The sequence below is a fragment of the Phacochoerus africanus genome, chromosome 9 (assembly GCF_016906955.1).
Source record: "Phacochoerus africanus isolate WHEZ1 chromosome 9, ROS_Pafr_v1, whole genome shotgun sequence".
NCBI lineage: Eukaryota > Metazoa > Chordata > Mammalia > Artiodactyla > Suidae > Phacochoerus > Phacochoerus africanus.
The window spans coordinates 22,285,324-22,305,039 of record NC_062552.1 but is presented as its reverse complement, the minus strand read 5'-3'; the positions used below and the strand labels follow the sequence as shown (position 1 = coordinate 22,305,039).

The 19,716-nt window shown below is 42.9% G+C and overlaps 1 protein-coding gene across 1 annotated transcript; it reads left to right on the top strand.

Moving 5' to 3' along the window:
• The first annotated feature begins 3,469 nt into the window (after positions 1-3,469).
• GPX6 (glutathione peroxidase 6) lies at positions 3,470-15,784 on the top strand. The gene is made up of 5 exons (XM_047796896.1): positions 3,470-3,660; positions 7,131-7,284; positions 12,789-12,906; positions 13,686-13,785; positions 14,847-15,784. The coding sequence occupies exons 1-5, from the start codon at positions 3,574-3,576 to the stop codon at positions 15,051-15,053; spliced, it is 666 nt and encodes a 221-aa protein (XP_047652852.1). The 5' UTR covers positions 3,470-3,573; the 3' UTR covers positions 15,054-15,784.
• The last annotated feature ends 3,932 nt before the right edge of the window (positions 15,785-19,716 follow it).

Here is a 19,716-nt window from a genome sequence, read left to right as displayed (position 1 = left end):
TAATTATATTTCATCATTTTGAATAAAAACATGTAATTCATATATCAAAAAGTCTTTCAGGAGTGATCCCAAAGTACTGGCCCAGATTTTACCTAAAATGTCAAGAATCAATACCTAGATAGATAGATTTTGGGTGATGAAAACAATTCAATCTTCCAGAAAAATAGCATTTATAGAGGGAAGGGTATGTCTGAAAATTTGACTAATGTCAAATCAGGAAAGATGGAAGAATTTCAAATTGAAGGTGTAGGAATTAAGGAGGAACCAAAGCGGTTTTTTAATTAAAAAATTTTTTTGTTTGTTTTTTTAAATTTTTTTTATTTTTCTTGAACCAAAGTTTTTTGTTTTGTTTTTGTCTGTTTTGTCTTTTTGGGGCCATACCTGCAGCACATTGAGGTTCCCAGGCTAGGGGTCTAATCAGAGCTGTAGCCACTGGCCTACACCATAGCAACAGCAACCCCACATCTGAGCCACGTCTGTGATCTACACCACAGCTCACAGCAACATTGGATCCTTAACCCAGTGATCGAGGCCAGGGATTGAACCCGCAACTTCATGGTTCCTAGTTGGATTTGTTTCCGCTGCACCACGACAGGAACTCCAAACCAGAGTATTTTTAACAAGAGTGAGGTCAACAAAAACTGACTTTTAGAAAAGTAATAGAATAGAAGTAGAGTGTGGAGGCAGAGACTGGAGAAGATCTCGGGGGTGTGAAGAAGAGGAAATTTCCCCTTCTATCCTTCTTGAGTTATCATGGCTGGACTAATAATGCAATGGACACAAAACAGATTATTAAGAGAAAAAGAAACAAATTTTAATTTATGTGCACAGAGGTCTTATAGAAATGGGTCCTCAGAGGAGTTCCCGTCATGGCACATCAGAAAGGAATCCGACTAGGAACAATGAGGTTGTGGGTTTCAGTCCCTGGCCATGCTCAGTGGGTTAAGTAAGGATCCAGCGTTGCCATGAGCTGTGCTGTAGGTCCCAGAGGTGGCTGGGATCTGGCGTTGCTGTGGCTCTGGGGTAGGCTGGCAGTAGGCCAGCTGCTGTAGCTCAGATTAGACCCCTAGCTTGGGAATCTCCATATGCTGCTGAGGGTGCAGCCCTAAAAAGAACTGGGTCCGCGGGAGTTTCCAAATCAGGTATCTTTTATACTTTTTAGGCAAAGACACAATAGATTTGAGAAGAATTGACAGGACAAAGAAACTTAAGCTTTGGGTGCTTGATTAGTGAAAAACCTAAACAGAGTTTGGGCCTGGGGTGGTAAATTAAAGAAGTGACAAGTTTGTTTATACAAGCTTCTCTGCCCAAATTCCCGATCTGATAGGGTGATAAGGGTGTTCTGATGCCTCTAGATTTAGAGTATACCTTTCACATGGGAGATTAATTTCCTGATTTCAGGGAAACAGGAGGATCTAAGTGTCTCTCGTGCATGATCATGTCTTAAGCAACTTTGATTCAAAATAATCAACATGCCATTAAGGCACATTTTGAGGTGGCCTGCCCCGAGCCCCAAGTAAGGAAGGAGACAAGCTAAGGGATGAAAGCAAACCCTGGAAAGAGCTAACCGAGATGTGAATTGTGGCTCCGGAGGAGAAGCAAAGGGGAACTGCAGCCCTGAGATTCCTTCAGGTGAATCAGGAATGTGAGATGTCTGCCTCCTTTTCTTCTGCTCAGTGTGTGCTCTGCACCTCACTTCTCATTGCTGGAGGCCAGGACCCAAGGTGCTCAAGAGCTCATCAGGAATATTGGACTGGGAACCAGGAATATTGGGATTTTAGACCATTTGACCTGCTGATGAGATCTATTCTGCAGTGTCTCCTCACTACTCAAAGGCTAGTTATTGCAAGACGAGCACATGTAAATCACTTCGGACGATGAAGATTTATTTAGTCACAACAATTGATGATCCATGTGGAACCAGAGCAAGGGCTCTTCAGTGAGAATTAGGAGTTTGCCTTCATTTCACCATTACCAACCTGTGACCTTTGATATATCACTTCTCTATGGGCTTCTGCTTTCTCATGCATAAAGATGAACATATGGATGATCAATAGACTTCTAATTGCTTAACTGTTTCAGGCCTTGGGCAGAGTTCTTTATAGGAAGTATCCCATTCCATCCTCAAACAGCCCTAGGAAGTAGACACTATTATTATGCTGATTCTAAAGATGAAAAAACTAAGGTTCAGCAACATTAACATTTTCTGAGACAAGGAGCTAGTCAGTGGCACACATGGGTATTGAATTCAATGGTCTCTATTGCTTCACAGACTAAAATTCAGCCATTATTTGAACTGTGAATGGATGCCAAGAGGCCAAGGAACTTGTGATTGTGGGAAGGTCTGCGCCAAAAGAGAGAAGGCTTCAGCCTTCTGCATGGCTGCTCTAAATGTCTTGAGGACCTCCTTGGCTGGATATCAGTGATCAGGCCATAGATTATAGGCTTTTGAGAAGAAATCTGAGATAACTGAAAGCTTATTTTCCAACAGAGTTCACAAGAATTCAACCCCATCCAGACTTCAGTTTCAGGAACAGAGAAAGCCTTTTGTGTGAACCTGGAAGAGGCAGGGCAGGTGGAGGGGACTGGATGGAAAGGGGCTTACAACTGAGGAGGAAGAAGTTATCACTTCGATAATCAAGACAGTTTAGTCAAGCTAAGCTGGCAGTGAAAAACCACATGGGAGCAGAGGAGGGACAGGAGAAAACACGGTGACTCTTCACTAAATCAAATACTTTCCAACAACTTTCTGATGGTTAACCTTATTAGAACCTCATAATAAATAGCTTTATGGAGTAAATAAGGGCAGAGGTGATTACAATAATTTACAGAGCATGAAACTCCATCAAGCCCAAGGCTCTTCCCTAACTCACAGTTTAGAGCTTTCTCCTAGACAACTTCCCGCTGTGAATGTGTATCCCTCATTTGTGTTACTCCGCATTAACAAGCCCTTCTCCAGCGAACCCATTACTCAGCGGGATCGCCCCGCCACCCCCGGTCTGGACTTCATAATTAGGAAATACAGTGTGCTGTTGATTAAGTGATGAAAGTTTGAGGGGATGGGACAAAGGATAATAGTCATCTGGGACAATGCTGCTCAAACTTGAGTTGCATGTGCATTACAGGAAGATCTTGATTTCCAAGAGTAGATTCTGATCCAATGATGGTAGCTTTATTTCCTGGATGCAGAGCCAGCACCTAGGAACCGCCAGTCACTTGGAGAAGTCGAGAGAGTACCTCAAGTTCCAAAGAGGGAAGCCTCCCCCTTCACCTGCCAAAACAAGGTGCGGGAACATCCGCGGGTGGTCCAATCTCGGATGCGCCGGGTGTGCGGAGCCTTCGGGGCTTGCGGGCGGGGCGGAGGAAGAGGGGAGGAAGGTGGAGGCTGGGGAGAGCGAAGAAGAGGAACACGGAGGGAGCGCGGGGTGGGCGGGGGGGTGGGGTGGAGGTTTGCTTGTGTGAATGCTGCTCTGTGATTGGAGGGCACATCTTCAAACTGGCCCTTGCCTGGGCCACAAAAGGAGCACAGGTCCCCGGGGACTTGAGACTCGCCTGGAGTGCAGAGTTGAAGCCATGGCCCCGCAGTTCTGGGCCTCCTGTCTTTTCTCACTGTGCCTGGTTGGCTTCGCTCAGCTGATCCCAAAGGAGCAAAAGATGAAGGTGAGTGCCCCGCAGGGAAACCAGCACGTTTTAACTAAATTGGTCTCCAAGGATGCAAGGGGTTCTTTCTCCTCTTCAAGTCCGTCTCCCCAGCGCTTCTTAACTGACATCTGCCACTGCTGTCTCCGAGGCAGAGGCTCCCATAAACCGCCGTTCTTCGCGCGGGTGGTCCCTCCTAAGCCTGGTGAGTCACTGGCCGAAAGTGAGCTAAGGACGCAGGCTGCTCTCACGGCATTCATCTTTGCACCCCACCCCACCCCCGCCGCCCAGGGCTGCCAATTGATAGCCCAGAGCCTGTCACACCCTCTATTTTAGTCTGGAACCTTGAGCCTGTCCCCTCCATTCTGGTCTGAATCCTTGTAGCCTGGGAAATGCACGTGAAGTAGCAAAGGGATTAACAGGAAGGCTGACCCATTTGCTCTTGGAGAGCCTGAAACCCTGGGGCAGGTGGAAAAGAAGCTCGTGCTGGAATGTGCTTTGAGTTTCAGGATAGGTGAAGAAGGGCCCCCCCCCCTTTTTTTTTCAGGGCACAATAAAACATAAAAGGCCAGGAGGGTTGTTGGCCAGTTTTAGTTTTAGGGGAGGTGGTGTGGCCAGGCGGGAGTAAAGCTCAGATCAGAGGATTTGTACTCCAAATCAGCTGATGCCCTCCAGGAAAAGGGCCCACACTGGGTGTTGGCAGCCACCCTGGAAAAGTTGTGTGTATATGTCTTAGGATGCAGGGTGGGAACTGGAGTAAATGACTTGAAGCACCAACCATTATTAACTTTAAAATTAGGCAAATTCACTCAAAAACTCAACCTGTGACATTAAGCCTGTTAAGTATCTTTTATTGGCTCCTTTTTCTCCTCTCTAAAAGCTAGAGAAAACCCATCGTGTAGTGCAGTGATTTCCAGATTTCAACTCACCAGGGGGGCTTGTTAAAGCACAGATTACTGGATTGTACCCCCAGTTTCTGATTCAGTAAGTCTTAGGGGAGCTCACAATTTTATATATATATATATATATATATATATATATATATATATATATATATATAGTTTTTTGTTTGGTTTTTTTTAGGGCCACATCTGCAGCATATGGAAGTTCCCAGGCTAGGGGTTGAATCAATACAGCTGCTGGCCTATACCACAGCCACAGCAACTCAGGATCCTAGCAGAAAATTGCAACCTACACCACAACTCATAGCAACGCCATCCTTAACCTGCTGAGCGAGGCCGATGATCGAACTGGCATCCTCATGGATACTGTTCAGGCTTGTTACAACTGAGCCATGATGGGAACTCCTCAGAATTGTATTTTTTAATATGTTCCCAGATGATATTTATGCAGATCCTCAAGCAACACTTGAGTGCTTTGTTATTGGGTTCATGTGAAGTGTAAGATTATGCATATAATAAAAAGATTTTATAAATATAAAGATGTATGGAGTTTCCGTCGTGGTGCAGTGGTCAACGAATCCAACTAGGAACCATGAGGTTGCGGGTTTGATCCCTGGCCTTGCTCAGTGGGTTAAGGATCCGGCGTTGCCGTGAGCTGTGGTGTAGGTTGCAGACGTGGCTCAGATCCCGTGTTGCTGTGGCTGTGGTATAGGCCGGGAGCTACAGCTCCAATTAGACCCCTAGCCTGGGAATCTCCATGTGCCACAGGAGCAGCCCTAGATAAGGCAAAAAGACAAAAAATAAAAAATAAAAATAAATAAAAGATGTAGCTTTACTTATAGCTGCAGTAAGGTCATTTCCCATCTCTGAAATTTAAAAAAAAAAAAAAAAAGTCAACCAGGTCTGTGTCAGCAGCTGCTACCTGGTAAAGTGTGGAATTTCTGTTGTAGAAAGTCATCTTGTGAATAAAAAGCTATGTTTTAGGGTGTTCAAATAGACCTAAGCAAACTGGAGCAGAGCTGAAAGCTGGGAAGGAAAGATCAAGCTCTTCAAGTCTGCAATATCCTTGGGATTCTACATCCCAGTTCACAGGGTTATATCTATGTGTGAGGCAGACAACTGGAAGCTATTGAGACCCAAGCTGAGGTAGGATGAAGACAAGGAAAATGGAGGCTCATAAATGACAGCTCACAGGATGATTTCCAGGTCATGTGTATGTATATATATGTGTGTGTCTGTGTGTGTGTGTGTGTGTGTGTGTGTGTGTGTGTGTGTATATATATGTATATGTATATATGTATGTATATATAGAGAGAGTCTTTTTAGGGCCATACCATATGGAGGCTAGCATATGGAGGTTCCCAGGCTAGAGGTCCAGTCAGAGCTGTAGCTGCCTGCCTACACCACAGCCACAGCAATGGGAAATCCAAGCTTTGTCTGTGACCTGCACCACAGCTCATGGCAATGCCGGATCCTTAACCCACTGAGCGAGGGTGGGGATTGAACCTCGTCCTCATGGATATTAGTTGGGAACTCCATTATATACATATTTTTAAATTGCAGTGGCAACAAAGACATGCTAGAAACTATTTAGCATGGAGGCAGCATGAATGCAAAAAAGAATGCAGGCACACAGGTGACAACAATTTCATAGTGGCTAATGCCACCAGATATTTGGATTAATGTGTGTACACGGATGTGCGTGGATGTATGGACACATAGGGAAGGTGCCTGCCCTAGGGTCAGCCTCCTTTTCTCCAAGGATAGTGAAGGGGAAGCTATTGTCTGCTGTCCTGGTAGCAGAACTTACAGAGGTGGAAAATGATAAAATAGTTTTTTGCCTCACTGTCCCCACAGGAACTCACCTACAAGCATTTCCTTCACTGCACAGGGCAGATGTTATGGACTAAGGTTCCTTGGAAGCTCACTTAAATTGTTCTAAAATTCTGAAAGTTTTCTCCACTTCCCAGGAACCCATCTCCTCAAATAACGTTAGCCTTTTGCTCCAGGTCCTATCTCCCTTTTTCCCTTGGTGTGTTTGTAGAAAGGAAGTCTCTTCTCTTTGCTTCCAATTTTATATAAAGATAAGAAGAAACAGATATCGAGGATGAATTTTGTAGATACTGGTGAGCGCCCACTGGCAAATCTCTGGAAAGCCTTCAATGGAATCCAGAGGAGCAAGCTATTGGCCCAGTTGTAAGGGGAGGAAATTATAGTCAGAATACACAGATGAGAAATTGATGTAAAACTTATTTCTGTTATCAGAAACTGCCAAAGCCTGTTAAGAATATTTGAGAAGGGGGTGGGAGCCTGGATCAGGGGTGTTAGGGTGTGGAAGAGAGTGCAATGTTGAAGAATGGGGGCAAGTTATATTCATATTCCAGGAATGGGGAAGACACTATAAAGTGCTTGTCCCATTTTAAAAAATAGATTTTCAGTTTGAAGATATAAATTCTAGTTGTGGCATCAGCCATAACTAAAAACATTACTCGGAAATTTCAGTTCTTAGAGTTTCAAAACTTTCACAGATGTTGGGGATTGTTGTGTATCTGATCATTGCCTCATTATGGTTATTTTGTTACATTCTAGATGGATTGCTACAAGGGGGTGACAGGCACCATCTATGAGTATGGAGCCCTCACCCTCGATGGCGAGGAGTACATCCCGTTCAAGCAGTACGCAGGCAAACATGTCCTCTTTGTCAACGTGGCCACCTATTGAGGCTTGACAGCTCAGTATCCTGGTAAGAACTATGTTTCAACTCTGTGGGAACTGGCTTTGTCAGATGGCCAAATTCTAAATCCAGAAGGTTTTGCTAATTTGTTATTAGGAGGAAGCAGGAGGATGAGAGGATAGGTGATTATGTGATTCTGTTCCCCTAAATCCTCCCACTTCTCTGCGCCTTAGAATGCCAGGAGAATTATCTCCAGGTTTGAGAACTAAGATTCTCTCAAAGATTTAGATAGGAATCACCAGGAGCATATCTGTAGTCGAGTTTGTTCCTCAGCGCCCTAAGGGAGAACAAACACTATAGGGAGCCAGGGGGCTTCTCAGCAAGAAGGAATTAGAAATGACTTATTTGAGGATTGGGTTTGTGTTAGGTGATTGGGGAAGGGTTCAAGGAATTGAAGTTTTGCTCTGGATTGGATGCTGTCAGGAAATGAGGAAATGGGCATAGTTCAGTGATTGGGTATCTTAATAAATCATGTCTATGCATTAGGAGGAATAAAGCAAGGCCAAAACTATAGCTGGTGAAGAAGCAGCAGTCATTTATATTGATAAGAATAGGATGGTACTAGTTCATTTGTTTGTTTGTTTGTGTCTTTTAGGGCCGAAACTGTGACATATGGAGGTTCCCAGGCTAGGGGTCAAATCGGAGCTGTAGCCGCCAGCCACAGCAACGCCAGATCCTAGCCATGTCTGCAACCTACACCACAGCTCACGGCAAAGTCGGATCCTTAACCCACTGAGCAAGGCCAGGGATCGAACCCCCTGTGGATACTAGTCAGACTTGTTAACCGCTGAGCCATGAGAGGAACTCCTGAGGTCATTTTTATGATTTGGACTATGTTCATGTTTTGACTGATTATTATGGAGTGGTCCTTGTTTTTGTCTTGACTCGTCATGGCCACTTACTATGTGCTATTGATCTTCTGTGAAACTGTGTTCAACAGGAGAACATCAAATCCTAGCTGTGATTCCCAGACCAGAACCTAGGTTTCAGGGGCTGACTCACTGGTGACTTCCGGTAACAAAAGGAGAGAGGTTGATCTTTGATCTTTTGGGAAATGCCCTTGGGTTCCACAGGCATCTCCAAAAGGCAGCAAAGAGGATGGGCATTCCTGCTGTGGCTCAGTGGGTTATGAACCCAACTAGTATCCGTGAGGATGTGGGTTCCATCCCTGGCCTCGCTCAGTGGGTTAAGGATCTGGCATTGCTGTGAGCTGTGGTGTAGGTTGCAGATGGGCTTGGATCTCATGTTGCTGTTGCCATGGCATGGGCCAGGAGCTGCAGCCCTACACTGGGAGTTCCTACCCTAAAAGAGAGAAAAAAAAAAAAAACAGGAAAGGTTATTTAAAGTTTTAGATGGATTATACTACAGATTGATATAGTTTTCAACATGCCAGGAACTTTATTTTCTGCTTTTTAAAAAAAGTTCAAAATAAATTCATAAGGTCAATTGTATCCAATGCCACAAAAAAAATCAATCAAAATAATACATTGACAAGTTTTAAGAAAAATTTTCCACTTATTGACATTAGTATCTATTCAACTGATCAGAAATATAAAGTCCTATCAATGTCTTTTTTTTTTTTTTTTCTGCACTGGGAGCATGTGGAAGTTCTCAGGCCAAGGGTCAAACCTGCGCCACAGCAGTGACAACGCCAGATTAAGGATCTGAGCCCCATTGAGTCACCAGGGAACTCTCTATCAATTTGTTTTCATGGAGTTTCAGTAATAAGAAATCCAAGAATTTTCTCCTTTTTAAACACCACTTAAGTGTAGGCATATTGCAATCTCACTTCTAAGATATGTGGCACACCAGTTTTTGATATTTGAAAATTAAGAGACAGCAAGTGCTCTGATTTGAATATTTGTGTCCCCTCACCACTCAGATTCATATGTTGAACTCCTAATGTGGTCATAACAGGTAGGGTGCTTAGAGAGTAAAGCCCTTGTGAATGCGATTAATGCTCTTATAAAAGAAACTCCAGAGGGCTCCCTAGTCCCTTCTACCTTGTGAGGACACAGCAAGAAGTTGGCGGTCTGCGATCTGGAGGAGGGTCTTTGCCAGAACATTCCATATTGACACCATGATCTTGGACTTCCAGGTTCCAGAAATATGAGAAATAAATTTCTTATTTATTTATTTATTTATTTATTTATTTATTTATTTATAAGCCATCCAGTCTGGTATTTTTTTACAGCAGTCTGAATGGACTAAAGCAGAGGGGACTGCTTGACGTAAGCAAAAATTATATTAAAATACTTCCTCGTCCAAAGAACAACAAAAACCAAATGGTTCACATTCACCAAGAGACATTAAAAACCTTTTCAATTTAATGGTGAAATTGTACATAAAAAGATACTCTCTATTTAGAATGGATACACAACAAGGTCCTACTGTATTGCACAGGGGAATATATTCAATCACCTGGCATAGACCATGATGGAAAAGAATATAAAAAGTAATATATATGTGTAACTGAGTCACTTTGCTGTACAATGGAAATTGGCATAACACTGTAAGTCAATGATACTTCAATTTTTTTTTTCTTTTTTGTCTTTTGTCTTTTTAGGGCCACACCCAGGGCATATGGAGGTTCCCAGGCTAGGAGTCTAATCTGAGCTGTAGTTGCCGGCCTATGCCAGAGCCACAGCAATGCCAGATCCAAGCCGCATCTGCGACCTACACCACAGATCACTGCAACGCTGGATCCTTAATCCATTGAGCAAGGCCGGCAATGGAACCCTCAACCTTATGGTTCCTAGTCAGATTCGCTTCCGGTGTGCCACGATGGGAACTCCAATGATACTTTAATTTTAAAAATGTTTAAAAAGATACTCTCAATAGTACAGATACTGGAAAGACCTAGACATTTAAAATAATTTGGGAGTCATTTTGTATTTATTATTTTTATGTACAATTAACTCCAGGGAAAATTTGAGAAGCTACAGACTAAATTTTTTAATATTTTATAAAAATCTCAGAATTTAATTATAAGAGCCTAAATAAAAGTTTAGCAACATTTTAGTGAATGGAGATTTTCCTCCCTTGAAAAAGTTAAACTTGAAAAATACAGTAAGCTTAAAAATTTGAGATGTGTTAAACAGCAGTACCATGGAATGTGAATTTGCTTTCAAATCTGCTTTAATTAGGAGTTCCCGTCATGGCTCAGTGGTTAACGAATCCGACTAGGAACCATGAGGTTGCGGGTTCGGTCCCTGGCCTTGCTCAGTGGGTTGAGGATCTGGCGTTTCTGTGAGCTGTGATGTAGGTTGCAGACGCGGCTCGGATCCCGTGTGGCTGTGACTGTGGTGTAGGTCCGCGGCTATAGCTCTGATTCGACCCCTAGCCTGGGAACCTCCATATACCGCAGGAGCGGCCCAGGAAATGTCAAAAACAAAATCAAAAACAAACAAACAAAAACAACAACAACAAATCTGCTTTAATTAAATTCAGTTTTACCTTAAACTTATTGACTAGATGGTACATTCACAATATTCAAAATTTTAAAAATACAAAAGGGTTTTACAATGAAATCATCCACATTTCCTTCCTTTTGGGCAACCAGTGTCATCAGTTTATGGTGTACCTTTCCATAAATGTTTAACGCAGGTGCAAGCAAGTCAGCCTCTCTCTCTCCCTCCCATCATACACATACACACACACACACACACACACACACACACACACACACCAATATCCACATGCACAAATGGTTCTGCACCTTGCTTTTTCACATAATAAACTATCTTCGACTTCATTCTGTATCACTGCATGAGGAGTTTCCTTATTCAAGATATATTGCTGTGCTATAATTTAAAATAGTTCATGGGAATTGTAAAGAGCATCTCACTCAAATGAGATTTGAATTTACTCTAGATGATCACATTGAGAGAATTAAAGGAACTTGTCAAAGGACTAGAACCAAGATCTGCTAGGTGTTTCAGCAATAGGAAGGAAATATTCCTTCCCCCCGTTTTTTTTGTTTGTTTGTTTGTTTTTTTAATGGCCGCAGCACCCACTGCATATGGAAATTCCTGGGCCAGAGATTGAATCCAAACCCCAGCTGGGACATAGGCAACTCCAGATCCTTTAACCCCCTGATTGGGGCCAGGGATCAAACTCATGTCTCCATAGCGACCCAAACTGATGAGGTCAGATTCTTAACCCACTGTGCCACTCTAGGAAACAAATATTCTTTTTTTAAAAAAATGTTTAATTATAGTTGGTTTACAATGTTCTGCCAATTTTTGCTGTAAACGAAGTGACCCAATTATACATTAATATACATTCTTTTTTCATGTTATCCTCTATCACGTCCCATCACAAGTGATTGGATATAGTTCCCTGTGCTCTACAGCAGGATCTCCTTGCTTATTCACTCCAAATGCAATAGTTTGCAATTACTAACCCCAGACTCCCAGTTCCTCCCACTCCCTCCCCCTCTATCTTGGCAACCACAAGTCTGTTCTCCATGTCCGTGAGTTTGTTTCTTTTCTGTAGATAGGTTCATTTGCCATATATTAGATTCCAGATATGTGATATCATATGGTATTTGTCTTCCTCTTTCTGACTTCCTTCACTTAGTATGAGAGTCTCTAGTTCCATCCAAGTTGCTGCAAATGGCTGAGTATGGGAAAGAACTATTCATCAAGGCTAACAATAAGAGGGATAATAACTGGACAAATATCTAACAATAGGAAGGTATTTCTTGTAAGAAGAGGTCCTTAGGGAGATGCCAAGAGATAGAGGTAAGTCTGAATGAGACTGACTGGTGCTAGTCATGGGGCAGTAAATCTGACCTGCAGTGAAGACAGAAATAATGGTACAAGTCCAGACAGAGAGTTGGAAGGCTTCCTGCCAGTGGTAAAGAACACTTTGGAGTTTATAGCCTAGAATCTCAGTGAGTGTTCTAGGGAAATGGCATCAGTTATGTCACTGGAACCGACAAGAAAGTAAAGAATGCCCAGGAGCTAGGCTTAGCATTTCTCCGATTCCCTCTACAACTCCCAAAGAGCACCCCTGGGAAGGTGACTGGAGTGTCTTCATGAGACACAGTGGGGCGGGGGGGAGTATGCGTATTTTGTTCGCCTTTCCTTAAAATATTTTTTGATCTATCAACCAGTCCTCCAGATAAGGAAGGCAATGGCATTTAAATCTGACTTCTCTTCAGAATCAAACAGGGATATCCTCTCCCCCTGCCCCCCTCACAACACACACACACACACACACACCCAGAATAATAAATACTCTGTGCCTGTTAAGAAGGGTTCCTATTGGGTGATGAAGTGAAGCCACTTATGGGAACTATGGCACAAAAGAAATGGCAGCTATTTTGATGTGTTTATGGTAACCTATATTCTAGGTTTTTGCTCTGCTTCCTCAGTTTCTGTAATCTTGAACCCTTCCCTTCATAGTCATTAGCTTATTCATGTGATAAAGGGATAAATCAGTGGTCTTTTATGTTCAAAGTAGGGCTACTGACTAGACTACCCTTGCTGTTCCTTCTCTACCAACAGAACTGAATGCACTACAAGAGGAGCTGAAGCCTTTTGGTGTAGTTGTGTTGGGCTTTCCCTGCAACCAATTTGGAAAACAAGAACCAGCAAAGAACTCAGAGATCCTTTTGGGGCTCAAGTAAGTGCCTCTTGAGACCCCAAAGAGACCCTGTCAAGATTTTCCTTCTACATTCTATCTAGAGGCTACTTATTCCAGAAACTTCTGGGGGTGGTTGATAGATTAATGGGTTCAAGAGCATCATGATGATGCTTTGAATTCAGTCTTGCCCTGCTAGCAGTGCTCATTAATTCTCTCTACTTCTGAATTATTTAATGAGAAAATTAGGGGACACCTAATGGAAAAGAAGCACAGGAAAAAAGGAGAGAATATAGGAAACAGAAATGAATCAAGAATCCTAACCCTTAGGAGTTCCCGTCATGGCTCAAGAGGTTAATGAACCTGACTAGCATCCATGAGAATGCTGGTTTGATCCCTGGCCTTGCTCAGTGGGTTAAGGATCTGGTGTTGCCATGAGCTGTGGTGTAGGTCACAGAGGAGGCTCGGATCCAGAGTTGCTGTGGCTGGGGTATGGGCCAGCGGCTACAGCTCCAATAGGACCCCTAGCCTGGGAACTTCTATATGCCATGGTTGCGGCCTTAAAAAGACAAGGAAAAAAAAAAAAAAAAGAATCCTAACCTTTAAATATTGCTTTCCAATTTTCTTGAAATCCTTTATTGGCTCCATAAAGCCTATGCATGAAGTCCTGGTTCCCAGAGATTTTTTTTTTTCTCACTTTCCCTGTCCACAACCTCTCCTGCTTCATCTCTAATTTCCTTTTGTGGTGAAGTTTTGGAAGCTGTTACTATCCATCCTTGTCTTAACTCGGATCCTCTTAGAAACTCTCTGGTTCTTTGCAGATATGTGCGTCCAGGTGGTGGCTTTGTTCCCAATTTTCAGCTATTTGAGAAAGGGGATGTAAATGGAGAAAAAGAACAGAAGGTCTTTACCTTCCTGAAGGTAAGTGAACATATACTGGCACGGATTGGTGAGAAAGATAGAGATGCCCTGAAAGCGTGGAGGTCAAGTCTAGGATTGAGTTTGGACTCCTTGGAAAGAAATGCTCAGATAAGTTCAAGGACCAAGGCAATATCTGTTGTGAGCCTTTAGCTTTAAGTAGAGGAAATATATAACATATGGGAGCTCAGACATAGACTACTTTTCCATACTGAATGGTAATAATTCTTTCATTCAACAACCATTTATCAAATTCCTAGTTATATGCAAGAACTAGGCTATCCAATGAGTTAACAAATATTAATAGGGCATAGCCTCTTCCCTGAAAGAATTCATATCTAATCAGGGAGACAGATATAGAAAAATATAATGCAAGTGTCATGTGATAATTAAATTTATAGTCACAGAGGTTTAGAACCACAGAAGCCCAGGTAGAAGGACACTTTTTTTTTCAGCTAAAGAAACCGAAGCTATAAAAATGCTATGACTTACTATAGAAAAGAGAAGTTAGTCTTTCATTGAAGCTTCATGGAAGTGAAGGAGAAACAGGAAAGAAAGATAAATTTTTTTCTATTTTCTATCATACTAACACTTGGTCATTTGGTTGGGAATAGTTGTAATGGTAATGACGTATTGAAAAGTCTGTGCTTCATTAAGGAGCATATCAAGTAGTTAATATATGACTTTCTAGGTGTTCCCGTCATGGCGCAGTGGTTAACGAATCCGACTAGGAACCATGAGGTTGCGGGTTCGCTCCCTGCCTTTGCTCAGTGGGTTAAGGATCCGGCGTTGCCATGAGCTGTGGTGTAGGTTGCAGACGCGGCTCGGATCCCGCGTTGCTGTGGCTCTGGCGTAGGCCAGTGGCTACAGCTCTGATTCAACCCCTAGCCTGGGAACCTCCATATGCCACGGGAGCGGCCCAAAGAAATAGCAAAAAAAAAAAAAAAGACAAAAAAAAATTATATATATATGACTTTCTAGGGGTGGGGTAAGACTGGACCACACAGAAGCAGGAAAAAAAAAAAAAAAACCCCTATCTTTTTATTTCCATATCTCTGCTCCAGAACTCCTGCCCTCCAACCTCTGATCTTTTGGGCTCATCAAACCAACTCTTCTGGGAGCCCATGAAGGTCCATGACATTCGCTGGAACTTTGAGAAGTTCCTGGTGGGGCCTGATGGAGTCCCTGTTATGCGCTGGTACCACCGGGCTTCAGTCAGCACAGTCAAGTCAGATATCTTGGAGTACCTGAAGCAGTTCAAAAGCGAATAGGAAAGGCCAGAGACCATCAGGAAGTTGCCTCCCACCTGAAGAACACATTTAAGGATCCATATTTGTTCCAGATGCCTACTCAGCCTCCACATGATCAAGCCATCTTGTACTGCCCAAATACCTACGTGTGTGTGCGTGTGTGTGTGTGTGTGTGTGAGAGAGAGAGACACAGAGGATTAAAGGAAGGAAAACCTATCTCCCAACCCTCTGATCCCAAAGCATCTAGTTTTCCCCACTCTATTCCCAAGGATAATTATAGGTGTACGGTTCAGACTACCCATGTCCCTAAAAGGGGAGTCCCAGAAGTCCTCTCATTTCCCCATCCTGAAGGTTTAAAGAAAGCAGAAACTGGCAGCAAGACTCTCAAGAGCTCCTTAATAGCCTCTTCTCTCCTCCAAGATAGGCATGCATTTTTGTTAAACTCTTTCTTTCTCCAGTTAGTTTTCCTTTAGTCCCTTGACACCCTGTAGTTTTCTTATAGGATCTCTGAAGGCAGAGTGAGAGCAGAAACCTCACTTCACCTGAAAGGAGGGGCATCTCTATGATGGTGGATCTCAAAGCCCCTGTGGGTCGGACCCTACCAGAGCCTTCCTTGGTGCCTGTCCCTTAGTGCATTCAGGTCATGGCACCAAGGCGGGGATGCTCCTTCATTCTGAACGATGGGTTTCTCATCACCTTGAAACTCATTCTAATCACTGTCTCAAATTAAAAAAACAAAAACAAAAATTCTGCAGCAGCTAGCTTCCTGTGGTGTTTTCCCAGTCCCTTATGTTTGGAGTCATACTGCTTCTTCCTTGCTCACTCTGTTTTTGCTTCCTTGGCTACCTACCTCACCCAGCTCTTCAGTATTTTGTTTTCCTCAAAAGCACTCTAGACCTTTCATTGGCCCATCCAAAAACACTGGTTGGGACTGGCTGCTCATAGAGTTGCTGTGACATGAACACAGATGGCTGAGGGTCAGCATCCTCTGTACCCTCCCATTCTGGTCTCCTGGAGAACCCCTGCAGGAGAGGACTCCTTGCTTCTTCAGGTATCTCCTCTCTTTCTCTCTCAACACATATATAAACGTTTCTGTTTATAAAATTAATTTCTGCTCACTGTTAAAAAATCTAAAACCACGTAAAAATAGAAGAAATCATAACAAAACCTTCTCCTAATCAGAGGAGTAAAGAACATGCTGGAAGCCCTATTTAGCCCATGCTCTTTTAGAATTAAAGTTCAGTCTTTTATATTAAGATGAATTTCAGAATATCAAAAACAGGAAAGAGAAGATTGTATAAGGAACAAAATAGGTGTTTTTCTTTCCCTTTTCACAAGTTACTATGAACATAGGTACATGCACTTTAAAATATTTTTTTGCACTTAAAAATAACATGAAATTTAAACATCAGTGAGTAATGTCAAACATTATAACCCTGTTGTGTACCTAAATAGAAATGTGATCCCTGACTTAATCTTTATACAGCAACAGCGATTCTTAAGACTCTAACAATTCATAGGTAATAGACATACAGAAAAATGGAAAATAGTTTCAAAATATTTGGATGTTTTGCCTTCTTGAACTCAAAACCTAGTAAGAAAAAAATTGATTAAAAAAAAAAAAAACCAAACCAAACCTGGTCATTCTTGGCCATAACCCACAGGATTTGAGACTTTATAAGTCTCTTACTAAGCACTAGGGCAGTTAGGACAGTGAGGGGATTACAGAGCCAGCTCTGGTAGCTGAGAAAGGTGTGTTTCATTTTTTAGTTTCTTTGAAATCTCTGCACTTCTTGAGAACCTCTAGGGAACTCAACACTCCTCAGAAGGCTTCCAAATCTGCTTCTGTTTTCAGATCAGAATATTCCAGGTGCAGGAAGTTGGTGAGGAGGATGGGGTGAAACAATGTATAAAATTCTCTCAAGACACTGGTTCAGGCCAAATCAGGAAAAGGTGCTGTATCAAAGTGAACCCTCCAGGGGAGCAACATTGCTGCTCCACAGTAAAGACCTAAAGTGAGGAAGGTGGAGGACTGCAGCTTCAACCTGAGTGCATTATGCCTGAGTGTTTAGGAGAGGTCTCAATCCTGCCACCGGCTGCTCTGGAAAATCCAGGTGTCATACTCCTGATGCCCTCCAGTGGCTGGCTCTGAAGAGAAAAAGACAGGATGTTCTGGGGAAAACCAAGACCAGAATAATGAAAAACCAATTTCCTTAACTTCCCTGGGAGATGAGTGTAGGTGAGGGGCAGGTGTGGAAGCAGCCATCCTGATCACAACCTTGCAGATGCTGCTGCTGCTGCTGATAGTCTTTATCAAGAAAAGATCAAGAGATACAGCTTTCCCCTTCTCCCTTTCCCACCAATCCACGTGACAGATCTTAGTCCCCAAGGAAAGCCACAGGCAGAACCTTCTGGGAGGGGCAGACTGCCCAAGAGGATCTCAGAAACTCCAGGCTGTTACAGCATTGAAAACTTGACTAGGACTATCGTGGTGATCACCATCATCACTGGCTCTACTAATGCAGCAAATTTTTTCTTTGAACCTGAGGTTCCCACGATCTCTCATGTAAATTAGATAGTTGTGAGCTAATTGATTCCAAGACCAGTGTTGTCGTATAAATCTACTACCCCTGCAAACCACCTGGCAGACATCTAAAATCACTAAGGATCCACTAATGATAAAACCTTTGAGGAGAGTCCCTGAGCAGGAGGAGGATGTTCTGAAGTTCCAGAGAACCGGGACTCAACCCCTTTTGACTCATTCTATTCCCAGTTTGTCAAGCAGCCCACCCCTGCAATTAAGACCCCAATGCAGTCTCCTCCATGACAGTTACTGCATAGATGTAGTATCTTCCCTGTGGACAGTGTGGACATTGGTGGTTCTTGGACTTTGAGAGTGCCTGTGTTAGTTCCCCAAATCTGATATAGAGTAGCTGAAGTCCCTCCCAAAACACATCAAATCTTGCTCTGTGGTCTCATGAACACTCCTCGATGTGGCTTCGGGTCCCAGTAAACAAAAGCTGAGACTAGGATTCAGGTATGCAGAATTTACTGGCGGGTGGCCTCAGAAGAGGGAATCACTGAAGCAAAATAGGGCAGAGAAAACAGAGTTGTAAGAATGCAATGTCTATGGAGTTTAATTTTGGATAAATCACACTATAATTCTTTCCATCTTGAAGGAAGAGGAATGACCTTTTATAACTTAGGTCTGTCAGTTGTTCGCTATGGGCTCACCCTTGGGCCCCGAGGGCATAGCCAATGTGAGCCGGCTCCCTTTGGCTGAGGGTTCTCTGAAGAAGGCAGCTGAAGGTAATATTCTGAAAAGGGGGCAGCTATAGGCCATTAGAGGACAGCACTCAGAGCAGGTGAGAATGGATGGACCTACTGTTAAATCACATCTGAATAAGGCTATGGAGACCATTTGCTACCCTCCATGAACAACTCATTATTTAGAGGAATTCCCCAATATAGGCCTTCACTCAGGCATCATTTTCTCTGGCTTGCCTTCCATCTCTAGGGAATTGATTCTCAGAGTGTGGTCCCTTGACCCGCGGCCAACAGCATCACTTGAGAACTTGTTAGAAAAGCAGTTTTTGGATCCCTTTCAGACTTACCGAATCAGAAATGGGCAGGAACCTGTTTTAAAAAGCCTTCCAGGTGATCCTAGTACAGGCTAAAGTTTGAAGGTCACTGCTCTAGGGAATGGAGAATCTACAGAAGATACTGAAAGTTTGACATAGGATGAATGAGGAAAATATAAGTACTCCACATAGCTACCAGCTCCTCTGCCACACTGCCCCTTCCTCCCAGCCATTAGATGTTCCTAGGGTCCAGGGCTGACGCGGACAATTCAGCTCCTTGGTTTTCTGTTTCCTCAGTCTCTGACCCTTGTGGTTTCCATCTGGGTCCAGATTCAAGGTGTATTATCTGAATACACCAGACTTCCTTTTTGACCAAATTTTAGTCAGGCCCTACTAGGCCTCTACCTTGGCCTGTCTTTAGCGAAAATCCTGCTCTTTATATTTTTCTACAGGAATCACTCCAGGATATTTGAAGTGATTAAGGTGCACAAGAGTTTGCTGGATATACTATCTTTGAGTAAAAAGTGAGTTAATGATACATGGATACATTTGTTCTTGGAAGGAAGTACAAAAATGGATGTTTGCCGGTAAGTCTGAATCTGGGAGGCAAATGAGTGGGAGAGGGGTGGGGGAGGGATGCTGGTTAAGGGAGGGGAAGGGTCTGCTTTGACACTGTTTCAGGTTGGGGCTTGTGAAAATGTTACATATACAACATATAATCCTTTTACAAAAAGAAAATGCTATCCTTTTGGACTACAAATCTTGACCAAAGTTCTGAAAAAAAATGAGGGGAAATATGGGGAAAATTTGTTAAAAAACAAACAAACTGAACCATAATTATCCTTTATTTATTATGATAAAGACAAAGTTCTTCCCTGAACTAAGTTCTTTTCTCTGCCAAACTGTCAACTCCCAAAAGCGCCTGGAAGGGTTCTCTCCCTTTCACTGAAGAGCCTGTACAAAAATGATTGGCAGGGCTGGGATTTGAATCTCTGTTCACCCAAGAAACTAGAGCCCTCCTCCAACGCTTTGGATCGCTTACGCATGTTACATCTATTAAAGTAAAATAAAATAAAAAAATTCTTTTAGAGCGCTTTCTAATG